This window comes from Microchirus variegatus (genome assembly GCF_963457635.1).
Source record: "Microchirus variegatus genome assembly, chromosome: 3".
NCBI lineage: Eukaryota > Metazoa > Chordata > Actinopteri > Pleuronectiformes > Soleidae > Microchirus > Microchirus variegatus.
In genome coordinates, this window is record NC_139804.1 from 20,211,744 (window position 1) to 20,226,114 (window position 14,371).

At 39.5% G+C, this 14,371-nt stretch overlaps 1 protein-coding gene across 1 annotated transcript in view; it reads right to left on the reverse strand.

The window, feature by feature from the left end:
* The window catches only part of sez6b (seizure related 6 homolog b), a gene marked incomplete at both ends in the record, with an annotated part of 118,631 nt that overhangs the window by 26,376 nt on the left and 77,884 nt on the right, over nucleotides 1–14,371 (reverse strand). The window contains 5 exons of the mRNA XM_083886877.1: nucleotides 2,033–2,171; nucleotides 4,011–4,205; nucleotides 6,657–6,823; nucleotides 10,035–10,203; nucleotides 12,585–12,770. Coding sequence (XP_083743003.1) covers nucleotides 2,033–2,171; nucleotides 4,011–4,205; nucleotides 6,657–6,823; nucleotides 10,035–10,203; nucleotides 12,585–12,770 — 856 coding nt within the window. The remainder of the gene's footprint in view (nucleotides 1–2,032; nucleotides 2,172–4,010; nucleotides 4,206–6,656; nucleotides 6,824–10,034; nucleotides 10,204–12,584; nucleotides 12,771–14,371) is intronic.

Here is a 14,371-nt window from a genome sequence, read left to right on the forward strand (position 1 = left end):
ACATTGCAGCCCCTGAAAGCCAAGCAGAGCCGGACAGTAACGGAGTACATTTACTTGAGTACAGTACTTAAGTACTATTTTGAGGGATCTGTACTTTACTTGAGTATAATTTTTTGGGAGTACTCATGACTTTACTCAAGTACATTTGAGAGGCAAATATTGAACTCTTTACTCCAATACATTTCTATCCATAACCGTGAGTACCCGGTACTTCTTTTTAAAAAAACAAAACAAAAGCAAATAACTCCGTGGTCAGATTTAGTTGAGAGACAAAACCATGGACGAAACAAGATGTCACACATACACACAGTACACACATAATAGTTAGCTGAATTTCATTTTCAGATATTACACATTTATGTAAGCTGAGCATTAGTTTTTCTGTTCTTGAGTATATGCTGTGTGTTTAACACAGTCAGGTTCAAATGTGGATGCAAAAATCCATTAAAACTCTAGCAGAGGTTTGTCAGAGCGTTGCCATTGTGCTATTGCCTTGTGGGCAATAGAGAAATGTTAAATAAAGCAACATGGTAAAAAGATGAAAATGACTTGATTTTTACTTTCAATTCCTTTTAAAATTTTTCATAACTCCATGTAGGACGTTTCTATACAAGCACTGTGGCAGTAGTAATGCAATATTTAGAAAATGGACTTTTGTACTCTTGATACTCAAGTACTTTTAAAAACGTCAGTATTTTTACTTAAGTAGACATCTGACTGTAGTACTTTTACTTGTACCTGAGTAAAATTTAGCAAGGTGTATCTGTACTTTTACTCAAGTAATGAAGCTGTGTAATATGTCTGCCTCTGAAGCCAAGGCATTAAAATCTGTATTGTGATACAGATCTGTACTGATGTCTGCTATTACACACTGTAACTCAACCAAACAATCAGTTTTGAATGTGTGTTTGTTTGTTCATTCATTCATTCATTCATTCATTCATTCATTCATTCATTGTCTGTGGCTCTGAACTGGTCAAGAGTTGTATATTTGAAATCTACTATCAGGACTACTGGAGGAAACTGAAGGCTTGACAAGCTACAATTGTAAGGGGAAAAATGTAATGTAAAACAAATTCTAAAGTATGGAATTTATTAATTGATTTTCTAACTGAAAAACAGTTTGCTTTTGAGTCAGTTGAATAAATGAGAGGACATGCTTTGTTAACACTTCAGGCTGCTAATGTGATGGACATAATGCGTCCTGTTAAAATTATATTCTCCAAAAAGACACGTAGCAGCACGTCTTGTCTTTGGGATGTGTGGTCCCAAATTTTGTGGTTGATGCTTTGTCTAAATGTTTTCAGTTACCTTCACCTACAATCACTTGCTCTGCAAAATGAACAGCAGCAATTACTTATGTTGACAGTCTTCCTTTCAAAACCCAGTGGAGGCCATTAATCAGTGCTTCTCAACATACAACAAGAGCACAGGTGGTGCTTAGACAGAGAGAGAGAGCGACAGAGAGAAACCGAGCTTAAGATGCAACACATGCAAATGAGCACTCCTTAATTCGCTTGCAAATGGCAAATGATTTTCGATGGCTGACTGACTTATCAGGCTCTGACACGGCATGCTGTGTTGTTCGGTGTCTTCACCTTGGCACTGTGATCGCAGGAAACACACTCTCGACTACTCACAGCAGCCATTACATGTGCGGGGGAAGGACTACCAAACGAAACCATCCTGATATAATTAGTTTTCTCTGCTGCACCTAATTAACCTTTGTCTGCATGGCACTTACACATCATATTCACGAGACAAGCACTCTTTCATTAGCAGCACACCAAGTTTTTATTTATTTATTAAATGTGTTTTACCAGTCACGGTGAGGTAGCTCTTTGTAATCTTCAAACAGCTTCGATGGCTCTGCTTGAAGCAGAAGACTGGTGTGCGCATCATCCCAGGAAGGTGAAGTGCGTTTTGTTTTGATTAGGTTCAGGAGATGCCAAGAAGAAGGATTGCACTAATGCTGCTCTCTGCATATCAAAGGAGGTGGATCAAAATGCACACACTGAAGGTGGACACTTACACTTGAATGTCCAACATGATCCTCTTGTCCTCCTCCACATGGATTCCCCAGATGCAGTCCTGCCCTTTATCGTAGGCTTCAGGCCAGTTGGGAGAGAGTACCACTCCAGCTGAATCTGTGATCTCACCACTGCACACAGCTGGAACAAACAAACGCATGCACAACCATGGATGATGATGAGTACTTCACTTTAAAGGACATGTAGTGCAACAGGGCTTACTGGTCCAATTCTTGAATTTCTGGTTCCAATACTCCTGATTTTCGTTTTTTTTTCTGCAGAAATGTAATTTTTAATTTAATTTGCGGCAGTTGCACCCATGGTAATTTGCCATGGGAACAATACACAACCTCTTATATGGACATCCTGTGGGTGTTATCTTTTCTTTTTGTTCATAAAAATTAACAAGGGGAACATTGAACTATGACACATTTCCAAATTCCCCAAATTCAATCTGATTTCATCATTTTGAGACATTTTTGCTCAGGTTTGTTTATATAGTTGGCGAAAATGAATAATTATTTTCATCAGATTGCCTAGGTTGTGCTGGAAAAAAAGGATATAAAACTCGAGATTGCACATTCTTATAGCCTCTGTATAGACTGTATGCTTAAACATAGTAATGGAAAAGCAGCCAGAATGCACTGTGGTCTAAGGGATAACAAAGCCTCAAATGTTAAACAAAAGATTTTAACAAGATTTTTCTCTAAATCAAATACATTCTAAACAGGCACCATTGTATTGAAGGTGCAGGTCCTACTTTCCACGTCTGCAGAGTTGAGACTTAAATTTAATCATCCACCCATTTCTGCAGGGGTCCTCTCTCATTTTGGTAAAAAGAAGAGACAACGAGAAGACGGTAACCATGAAAGCCCGAGGTTACGCAAGGAGGTCCACCGTTACCTCCAAATGTACAACTATAAGAATATAAGGACATGCAAATTAGAGTGAATCCCTGATCAGAGATCACCAATAGCGGAATTAAATTGAGACCAAGCATGCTTGTGCAAAACTCTAGACTGACACTGTCTCTCATTTCAGTATGAACAACCCCCACAGCTGGGAACACATGTAGGAAGTGACCCTCCTCCATAGACACTGAACGCCTACAGTATGATCCAGCCTCAAGTCATCAACTGATCAAAGCATATCAGCCGCAAACTGTGTCAAACCGTTAAGTATTTTTTAGAAATAAGCTAAAGAAAATATCTATAAAGTAGACAGACAGTTTCCAGATATTCTTTGTAAATATAATGAATGCAGCATGAGAATCTCTGGGTCAGATGTGTTCACAACAGCAGAACGTCTGGAGCATCCAGGTGAGGGGTGGGGCCTGACACTAGCTCGCTGTGAATTATTCAGAGCTTGATCTTAGAAAATGTCAAGAGTGAGTTCTGCAGACATTTGCATTCTCACTTACAGCCCCTCTGGACAATTAAGTGCAAGCCAAACTTTTCAAACTGCTCAGTTTTAAGGACTGAAAAACCTTGGACGACTGAAAACTGCGAATGTGGTATTAGTTATCTCTGACAGGCCATTATTTGTTAAGCTGAGAGAGAGAGAGAAATTATGTTTGAAACTCTGCTAGTGAGAGAGCTCTCCTCCGGAAAATGTGCTACTGTAGAATGTTCTGAACAAGTTATGCAAAATGACTTTTTTTTAATGTATATGGGTTGTTTTATAGAAGGTTTATTTGCAGAAATTGTCTGTTTTGTAGCCTTAGAATAAGCCTTTTACGTGCACTTTAATACAGAAAAAAAAGAAGAAGGATGATCCTTTTTGTTATGCAGAGGCCACCATAGTTCCATGAGGAACGGGGTGAGCAGTGAGGAATCCTGCTACAATCTGCAGCATCACCATTAGATGACACTAATTCTTAGACCCTGGACCTTTCAAGCCAAAGTTGGACAAACATGACAGTTACAGTGTATGATGAGCAGTTAAAACAGGATGTACTTGTAGTCACATGGACATACAGACCTCTGCAGGCAGGTTCTGTGTCATTCCACTGGGGATTGTTGGGATCCATGCATTCAATGGTGACAGATCCCTGCTCCAGAGTATAGCCAGGGTCACAGGCAAACTCCACCACAGCTCCCACTGCCCATGTGTTATCGCTGCTGGTCAGGTTGCCATACTTCACAAAGGGCTCGTAGCAGTGGCCTGCTGCAAAGGCTGTGGAGAGAAGTTGTGGTACATTTTCAGTGGAGGAAGATGAAACTCATACCAATGACGAAGTCTGAAAATGTGTCTGCAAGGGGGATTTAGCATATCTACAGGCTATAGGATGTACATTGCTATTGATACATTTTCTTGATAGTTTATTAAAGGTTTCATCATGGTGCGGTCAATATGGACCATAAATGTTTGTACTTGAATGTACTTGTGAGAGTTAATGGCTATATGATGGTAATGTCACAAATCCAGTGTTTCATTCCCACTATTAAAAATGATAGCAAAAAATATGTCCAAATATTCCAAAAAGTGTCCACCAGTGAATTGAAGTCATCACACTTTGTGGTGGATTGATTTGTTCATTGTATGAGTACAGCACAACATACTATATTACAGTGGATTATTATACAGAAAAAACCCACACTACATAATGTTGTATTTGTTCAATTAGAATCAAATATTCAACCAAGCAGTGCAGTAATACGATGAAACAATAAATCCAAAACCCAAGCTGCAGCTAGACGTGGCTAAATGCTCATGAGTGAAGTTATGTGTTTACTGGAGTGTAAATGATTGATAAAAAAAAGGAATGAATAGGAACTATCAAATCTGTTAGAGACAAACTAAACAGCATTATATCCTGTAAATGGCCATTATGAGGTCTGTTGGTAATATGTATGCTTCTCCCTTTGGGCATAATCCCATTTGTGGCAGTGAAGAGGAGGCCTAATTAGATTACACTGATTGTATTTCCAAGTGGTCCCCTCCGGACAAGAGACACAAGTCACTAATCTGATGGCGAGTGCTGAGACAAATGCATGAACACAAGCGAAGCTATGTGGTTTCTCCTCCTGACAATGTTGCTGTAAATTCACTGTAATTTACTGTACATCATTTGGATTCTTGTGCATAAAATTGCACTGGTAGATTTTCCTGAAAGACCATGATTGTTGTCCATGATTCTTTTATTCACAAAGTCCTTTGCACTGATACCAAACTAACAGTAATAAAGAAAAAGGCGATAATGAGAGGTAACAGCTAAGAAAGCATTTAAATGCAAACATAACATTTATTGCCAAAGTTATTACCTGTAATGAAAGTGAAACATTTCTTTTGATTATCTATAAAGAATTTCATGTTTTCCACTCTCTCTCCTGCAGCAAATTCCATTTTGGGATATAAAAGTTTATAGAGAGTTATGTTTCATGGCAGCAGTTTTCTCTCTTTTTATCACAATGAGCTGCAGTGGTTGCTTCATCCTCCTCAGCCTCACGTTGGATTACTTCCTCTGGACCAAGTTAGGATTATAAAAACATGCTAGGAATGACAGAGTCTGTCTGTTGGCTTGACTTGACTCAGCATGAAATATCTCAACATATATTCTTTTGACTATTCATGAATTTGTAGTACAAACATTGTTGCAACCAAGATAATAAATCCTGCTGGCTTAGGTGTTCCACTGACCTTTTCTCCAGCTCTACCACGAGATTTGCATTTATGGTGCAGAGTGAAATACATGGACTATATATTCTATTCTATTGCATTGGAAATGTTCTGCAGGCATTCATGTTTCACATATGATTTCAGAATACAGTGCATCACACTTGATGGTTGTAGTGACCTTGATTAAGTAAATTTCATTATCATAGAAACTTCTGACCTCGTCATTCAGAACAAGATACAAGAAACAAGAAAAAACATTTTTTTTTTAGCAAGCACATTGATAAAGTAAAGTTAGGCAGATATCACAATTACCCAAAAAATGAAGTCCCTTTATGTGTTTTACATTGTTCCCTCTTCATGATTTTGCACATAGAGCAGGGACTGACAAACACTATTAGCGTGTTTCCACCGGCTGGACTCTTTTTTTAGTACATGCTCTGGCGAGGTACTATGTGTGACGTCGTCGACGACTGCCAGCCACTGATTGGTCACAGTGCCGTCACAGGAAGAGGCAATCGTCAAAAGAATCATGCCAAACAATAGATCAGTTAAAAAGACTTAACTATCCTAAAAATGTGGGTTAATCTCCAACAATTCCCACAGAAATGTCTAAAATCTCAATATTTAACAGAGGAGTCTGGTGTGTTTAGGGACAGCACCACTGATCGTGAGTGGCGAGCTGCATCACAAACCCTGTCGCTGTATTTCAGTCCAATGAGTGCTCCAGTCATGGAGGAAGTACTGAACAAATAGTTTTAATTAACTGATTCTAATGAATCAGTTGCACTGAAAACAACTGCTTTACAAGTCAATAGTCAGTCATGTGTGTGTCGCATGTAAAAGAAGTCACCGCAGTATCATGCAGCCATGCAGTGATGACTCCGCCCATGTGGAGTAGGTAATATTTTGTAGTGGAAAACCAACCTCAACCATGCTGTGGCAAGGCGACCTGGGACCATAGTGGACAAGGGCCATTTGTCACCAATAGGTCTATACACTGTAGCTTACCTTGGTACCTGATGGCGACACCAGTCGATGTGCCTGTAGCATCTGTAGTCAGCTCAATGAAGAGATGCCTGGATGAGCTGAGTAAACCTTCATTCGGCAGATACTCCACTGCATATGAATCGTAGAGGACTGCTGCATCTATGCTGTTACCATTCTTGATCAGCAGCCTGGAAGAAAAAGAGCAAAGACTCATCAGCAGCATTCTTGCTGACATGGTTCCAGTCTCTGCCCTGTTCATGTTGGACACTTTGTCTCCGTCTTCTGCCATGCCACACATCTATCACAAGTCCTCAGGCTTTCCCTCTCTTCCCAGATCCACCAAATCAAACTTAATGGAACTATTTTATCTACCCAACAAAATGGGACGCCCGTTCAACACCTGGGAATACTGGTGGACCAGTTAATGCTATGTATAGGAGAATGCAAACAAGTGTTGTCTACACAATGCCCAGCCATGGAAAAACCAGGAACAAGTCTCCTGAGAGATCTTTGAGTTATTTACAGTTTCTACTATCATACTCTCTCACAAACAGTACTGTAGTCATGTACATTTACTATCATACTCTCTGACAAACAGTAATATAGTCACGTACATTTACTATCATACTCTCTCACAAACAGTACTATAGTCATCTATAGTCAGTCTCCTGAGGCTGCTGTAGCCAACATCTGACAGCCGTCAGCCACATGAAACACTTGTGGTCGTAGGCACAGTTTATTCAGTTACTGTGTACATGACTTTAGTACTGTTTGTGAGAGAGTATGATAGTAAATGTACATGACTATTGTACTGTTTGTGAGAGAGTATGATAGTAAATGTACGTGACTATTGTACTGTTTGTGAGAGAGTATGATAGTAAATATATGTGACTATAGTACTGTTTGTGAGAGAGTATGATAGTAAATGTATGTGACTTTGGTACTGTTTGTGAGAGAGTATGATAGTAAATGTACGTGACTATTGTACTGTTTGTGAGAGAGTATGATAGTAAATATATGTGACTATAGTACTGTTTGTGAGAGAGTATGATAGTAAATGTACTTGACTATAGTGCTGTTTGTGAGAGAGTATGATAGTAAATGTATGTGACTTTGGTAATGTTTGTGAGAGAGTATGGTAGTTAATGTACGGGACTATAGTACTGTTTGTGAGAGACTATGTATGTGAGCACAAGACTGAATTATTTCTCAAACGGCCCCCATCAACCCTCACATTTAGAGTGTCCAATTTATCTAATCCCCATGCATGTTTTTTTTGAAATAGTTAGCATGTTACATTGGTACCAATGCTAACCAATGTTAGCTTCATTAGTTGGCTCAGATTCAATGATATAAAGAAAATATATCCTAACCCTTTGTTTCAATTGTGCGCCTATAAAAATATTATCCATTTGGAGGGGTAGTTAGCTGTTACACTCTACCTCTAGAATTTGGACACCCTACGAGTGACTGTGCAAAAACTTAAGCTTAATAGAAATACACATTGATAACGTTTTCTCCAAACATAAAACTCCAGCAGTTAACTGTGACCCAACTGAAAGTTGTATTGTCATTTTCAGTAGGCAGATTCTTTTGAAGAGGTCACAGCAACCAATACCAGCAGCACCACTCTGTTCCTTCAAAGTTACCCATAGTCAGCATTGATTTCTTAAAACAATCTCACATAGCTGTGCAACAATACAACAGAGCCTTGATGTCAACTCCAAAATCTGTATTCACATAAAATGATATGGTATATGAATGGTAAAATTATCTTCTCTAATTCCACGACAAGGGAGAAATGTTTTGCTTCTTCGCTGATTCAGGGAGGAAACTAAATTCTTTGTGATTTCCCTGAAGGACGCAGCAATGTTATTATATGATCTGGACTAAAGCAGCTATCACACTGCCTGACACATGCTGCCTGACAACGGCAAGAAGCAAAGTGGAGGAGAGAGTGTTGTGAGGACAACTACATTGAGTCTGAATCACCTGTAAGAAAATACTTTATTAAAATTATTATTATTATTAGTTATTCTTAGGAATCACACAGGCAGGTTAGTTAGTGACAGATACACCAGGGAATTATTTGGACCAAATGAAATTACTGGCTGTTTTTTATACTTTGAGAGCTACAGACATTGGCTTTTTGTTGTTACTTATTGATCGCTATCAGGACATGATGAAGATTTCAACAAAACAAAACAAAATGTGTTTTGGAAACAAATTATAAACATTCTACAGCAACTTTCATGCCCCTTCTGGTTCCAAGTATGGTTACTATTCTAAAGACTCAGCAGTAGCTGCCAGTGTTGTGTAATAATTTATGGAAAGCACCTCAATGTGTACAACACAAATGTGTATTCTTGCAGCAGTAGAAAAGGCCAGAAGCCTGGCTCCTGTCCAAAGCAGACAACAACAATAAACATTCCTTTAAGTACAAAAAATGTCAAGGTACACTCATCCTTGCTGAGGATGAAGGAGGATCTATATATAAAACCTACCAGTAAATGAGGTTTGCTTTGCTTTGTGTATAGAGCACTACGAGAACATGGGTACTGAACCTGCTATCCAACAATTAGTGGACATTCAACTCCTCTTGAGCCACAGTGAACACAAATTGGAGCAGAAATAAAAGGAAATGATTTTCTCTTGATCCAGACTACATGAACTTCAAAACCGTGCGGTGCTAACACTGGTTTGACTGAAGAACACATTTGGCAAGTAAAATAAGAAAAACCTGATCCAGTGTGGAAAAAAATACATACAGTATAATTGATGACAGGTCATATGATAAGTACATTTTATCGGTATAGAGCTAGAATTCCATCAAAGATGCTGATCATTTTAGGAATCTCCAGTTATGGTTATATTTGATCAAAATTCACATTACTTGCAGTATGTCATTGAAGCAGTGTGTATAGAAAACCCAAAGACTTAATGGAGCCAGCAGAGCTCATTACAAGACCACCTTTCACACCCATGCCAAATCTCTGTCTTCAAGCCATCATCTCTACTTCCTAATCTTTTCAATTTCCTCAGAGCTGTCCAGATGTCTCTTTATATCTATGCATATTTGTAACAGGAGCAGCAATTGGCTGCTGTGCAAAATGGATTATTCAGCTAATTTCCCCCCTGTGGCACCTCTTTTCAGTCCTCTCTCTCTTATGACAGCCCCGTGCTGCTAAAATGACACTTCTGTCATCGCTATGAGCTCACAGCCAGTTGCCATTAAAGCTCCCCACTGAAGCCTTTCACCGCAGATTATTTTCCAGAGTTTTTATTCTTCTCCTGCTTGTTCATCACTCTTTATGTTTCTAAACTGTAACTAAGATAGTTAATTCGTTCGTAAACAAATTGGCTGACCATCCTCATGCAGAAGCTGGATGTGCTGCTTACCGATCATCATCCTCGGCCAATGCCACTTTCTCAAAGTGAATGTGAAGCTTTTGGCCCTCGGGAGCCTCCAGGAGCCAGTGGCATGTCAGGTTGTTGCTGTAGTTGCTGGGAAAACCAGGAGAGGTGATCCGACCAACTGTAACGTTCTTGATCAAACCTCCACAGGACGCTGAGAGAGAAAGAAGGGATATGCTTGACTTTCAAACTGCAATTATTAAACACATTAACCAGCATAACACCTGAAGCCATTAGCCATTGGCTGAGGAACAACAACTGATATGGGCCTTCTCATGTACGCAGCAGATATCTGGGCCAAGACTTTTGTGCTCCGTTCACTATACTGTGATTAAAACGAGACAAGCAATGAAGACGAAACTGGGGCTGCATCTGAGAAATTACATGTATGAGCAGATTTATTCAGCTATAGTAGAATTTTCAACAAGCCGGTAACTGATGCATTTTGGTCCAAATGTTCTGCCTCTTTTGTTCTCCAGAAAGTCTGTTTTCCTGCAACCAAATGTGTTAAAGCTCCCATAGACCAGAAGTTCCAATAAACAGTGTTTTTTGGTGTGTATCTGCACCATTACCTCGTTTATGAAGCCCTAAAGTTTTGAAACAAAGTTTAGCCACTGCTGAGAACACTGGGTTTTATTGTATTCTTGGGCTCTATAAGGGGTCTGAAAAATCCTGGAATCGTGATCCCGTCTCCTGAACAACAGATCCTCCTTCTCTGGGCACCAGTTCAGGCACATCCGGTTGCGTACATTGAACCGCAGAAGAAGAAAACCGTTGTGGAGGTGTTTCACTTGCGACAGTGTCTTCTGAAGCCATTTTTAAACATTGTTAAAATAATGTTTTTGATAATGAGTAGCAGTGCATCCACCGTTCCAGAGGTGGAGCTGCGCTTCTGAGAGCTGGTGTGCTAATTACCTCTGCCAGGTACCTGGCCAATCACAAGACATTTGAGAAGGCTCTCGTTGGCTGGCCAATCACAACACAATTCTGTCTTCTGGGGGTGAGATTTCGGTCTGTAACAGTTTAACTGAGGAGAGATTTCTATCGGCTCATTTACAGCAACTCAAGATACAAGATAATGTATGTAAGTAGACCTCCATAACTCACATATATGTGCGATAGGACCACTCTGTGGGAGCTTTAAAACAATCTATTATGCAGCTCCAATGTACTATTAAAACAAGTGATTTGCCTAAAAGGGGTTTTAGAGATAAAGATCAAACACAATTTAAAAAATATCTGGATGGGATGGAGAAGTGAGGTTAAAAATATGACACCAAATAGATACAATCAGGTTTATTAACGCATACAGAAAATGTATTTGCAGCTATAAGAAGTGTGTGTGTGTGTGTGTGTGTGTCCCAGCTGATCAGGTCAAGGTTACTCATGCACACAAAGCTTAATTAAAGCAGAGCAAGAAGAGTAAACCCAGTGGCATCCTGCCCAGACTTCAGTAATCACATAGCAATACACCTGCTTTATGCTCTAACACACACAGACTCACACGCACGCACGCACACACATTAACAACACACACACACACAATCAAGATAGCAGAGATACAGATGCACAGCCACACAAACTCCCTCTTAGAAATTGCTCTCAGAGGCTTTATTCCCTGTGCTGTGTATCAGAGTTGATCTGAATGGTCAGGAGCAAAATTGTCACTTATTATTCCTCAGCCAGCCCCAACCGAGCAGATAAAGAAAAAAAAAATATCCATCATCCACACACTCTCCTGTGGGAGTCCAGATCTGTCTATCTCTATGGCCTCTATACAAAACGACTAGACGGTCCAATAGATAAGTGTTAGCTACAAAAAAGAAAAGAAAAAAAATGTTAATGGGAATGGTGAAAAAAGCTGCCAACAAAGGCCTGAATCACAGAAAACACTGTAAATGAGAAAACCAATACTGAAAGTAACAGTAAAAGCCCATTAAATCAGAGCAAACACAAAATGTTCAAGGTCCCTCTGGTTTACTGCCAGTCAGGATACGCTGTGCTACATAACAATCACTATTCCTTTTCGAACAATACCCATACCAATATTTTGAAGAAGGTCTGTTTCTGCATTTAGGTAGTTATGCAATATCTTGATAATTCATGTAAATAATAATAACAATAATTGATGATAAAACCATTCCTACAAACCAAATGGGTTAGGCTTTATGAGGGGAGTAAACACAATATGTTTTTACTGTGTTATGCTGAACATTATTTTCTAATTAAAGCTAATGCTAATTAGCATTGAGCAATATTTGTGCTAGCTGTTATGACAATTTTTCATATAAAGTATTGGTTTGGTTGCTGTCATTAATTTCCATCATGTTTTAGGTGCATGTGATAAAACATACAACTGTTTAAAAAGCAGACACATAATTGATTAAAGCATTCGATTATAGTAGAGTAGAAGTACCAAAGTAATAGTGGTTTGGTTGTATTTAGCTGTATTTTGTAGTAGTACTTGTTTGATTGATTATAAATTAAATGTACAAAAAGTAATGATGTGTTTCTCGCAGGCTGTGGTGAACGTACCAAGGCAGTGAGGTTCCTTGCCACTCCAGTAGGGGGTGCTGGCATTGCGGCAGGTCAGCACACTGGGGCCTTGCAGTTGATAGCCAGTCAGGCAGGAGAAAAAAGCCTCTCCTCCAGAATGGAGACTGCTTACTGTTACGTCACCGTACATCGGGCGCTTGGGGAAGACACAGCTCAGCACGAAGACTGCAGAGACACGGAGAGGGAGAAAATAAGTGAAAAAGTCAAAGAGGACAAGAGTGAAACAACCCAAAGATGCTAAAGGACAGAGAGATACAGAAAGAGAAATTTCTGCAGGCGGTGAGGCTTTACATTCTTAAAGCATAAAGAAAAGTTGGGAGTTAGTTAAAGCTGGTGGCTTGCGTTAAACCAAAGAGATTCCTGCCAAAGTCTGTACTGCTCAATGTGGCTCAATGATAAAGTGTTCTTCGAGTTCAGGCTACAACACCTGAAACTTTAATGCAATTTCCTCTTTTTGTCTTTTTTGAGCCAATGTGTGATTATGACTGACATTTTGTATGCTGATACAGATTTCCGTGGCTTGGTTGCATGCAGTTGGGTGACATTCACCCAACTGTGAAGATGCAATAAAAGCAGAACTTCTGTCCTCAGAGGCTGTTATGCTTCTTAATGTTGTTTGATTGGACATTTACAGCTGCTGTCCTTGATATTAGTTACTGAGTCTTTATCATAATAGGATAACTGTTTCGTTCCTATCTGACGAAGACAAGTTTCTGTGCTAGCCTTAACAACTTTGTGTCCTCTACAACACCCTTCCACTGTGGGGTGCCGCAGGGTCTGATTCATGGACCTCTTCTCTTTTCGTTGTACTTGCTTCCTTATTTTGAGGAAATAATGGCATTTGTTTCCACTGCACTGTTTTTCAGTGAATAAATGACTTCACCAAAGTGTTCATGAGGTCAGGAAAGAAATGTTAACCGAAGCAAATCCTAAGAAGTGGGGCAAAAAAATGGAGGGAGCCAAAATTGAATAGTACTGAATGGTACTGAACAACCAAACAATCAATAACAACATTACCTGTGCTGCTTAATTCAGTACAATACTTGTCAGTGGACATCCTCAAGTCACCACTCTGCGACTGCTGCTTCTGCTCTCTCTATTTTTTAAACACAGGCTGTTTTATTCACTAATTAATTTGCTTTTTCATTTCTTTTTCATTAGATGTCCAGGCTGCTCTTTACTTCATGTTAGTCACATTCTATTACGTAAGCCAAAACCTCAGCTCAAACTGCCGAACAGTGAATAATTCATGAACACAAAAAGTTTAAAAATACATTTCGGATACCGTTTAATAACTTTTTAAAACCTATAAAGTGCTAAACTTTATTGACACTGTGTGATTGTGCAGTGGTGTGACTGACAACACAACAGCAATAATCACATTCTATCTTCAAATATTCCATTGAAGGGAGGACAGAGGAAGAAAATTGGTACAGAAGATACGACACCTGTATGCACATATCCTCAAAAAATCCCATGAATCATTGCAGGACACTGATTAAAAAAAAGTGATTCTTATAGCGGCAAACGTGGTGGTTTATGTCCTGATGAGGCAGACTGCAAGGGGTGCTATAGCAGCTTAGGGGAAGTAGGTAATGGCCTGAGGCCCCCGAGCTGAGCAGGGGCCCCTGCAGCAAAGCCAATTGTTTTAGTCCACAGCGATGACAATTTGGTTAGAAGTCCCCTGATCTTTAGTGTTCAGGAGACAGCAGGAGAAACCTGCTAATGAGGCCCCATGCTGCTTGTTTTCTTTGGTTTGGTTCACT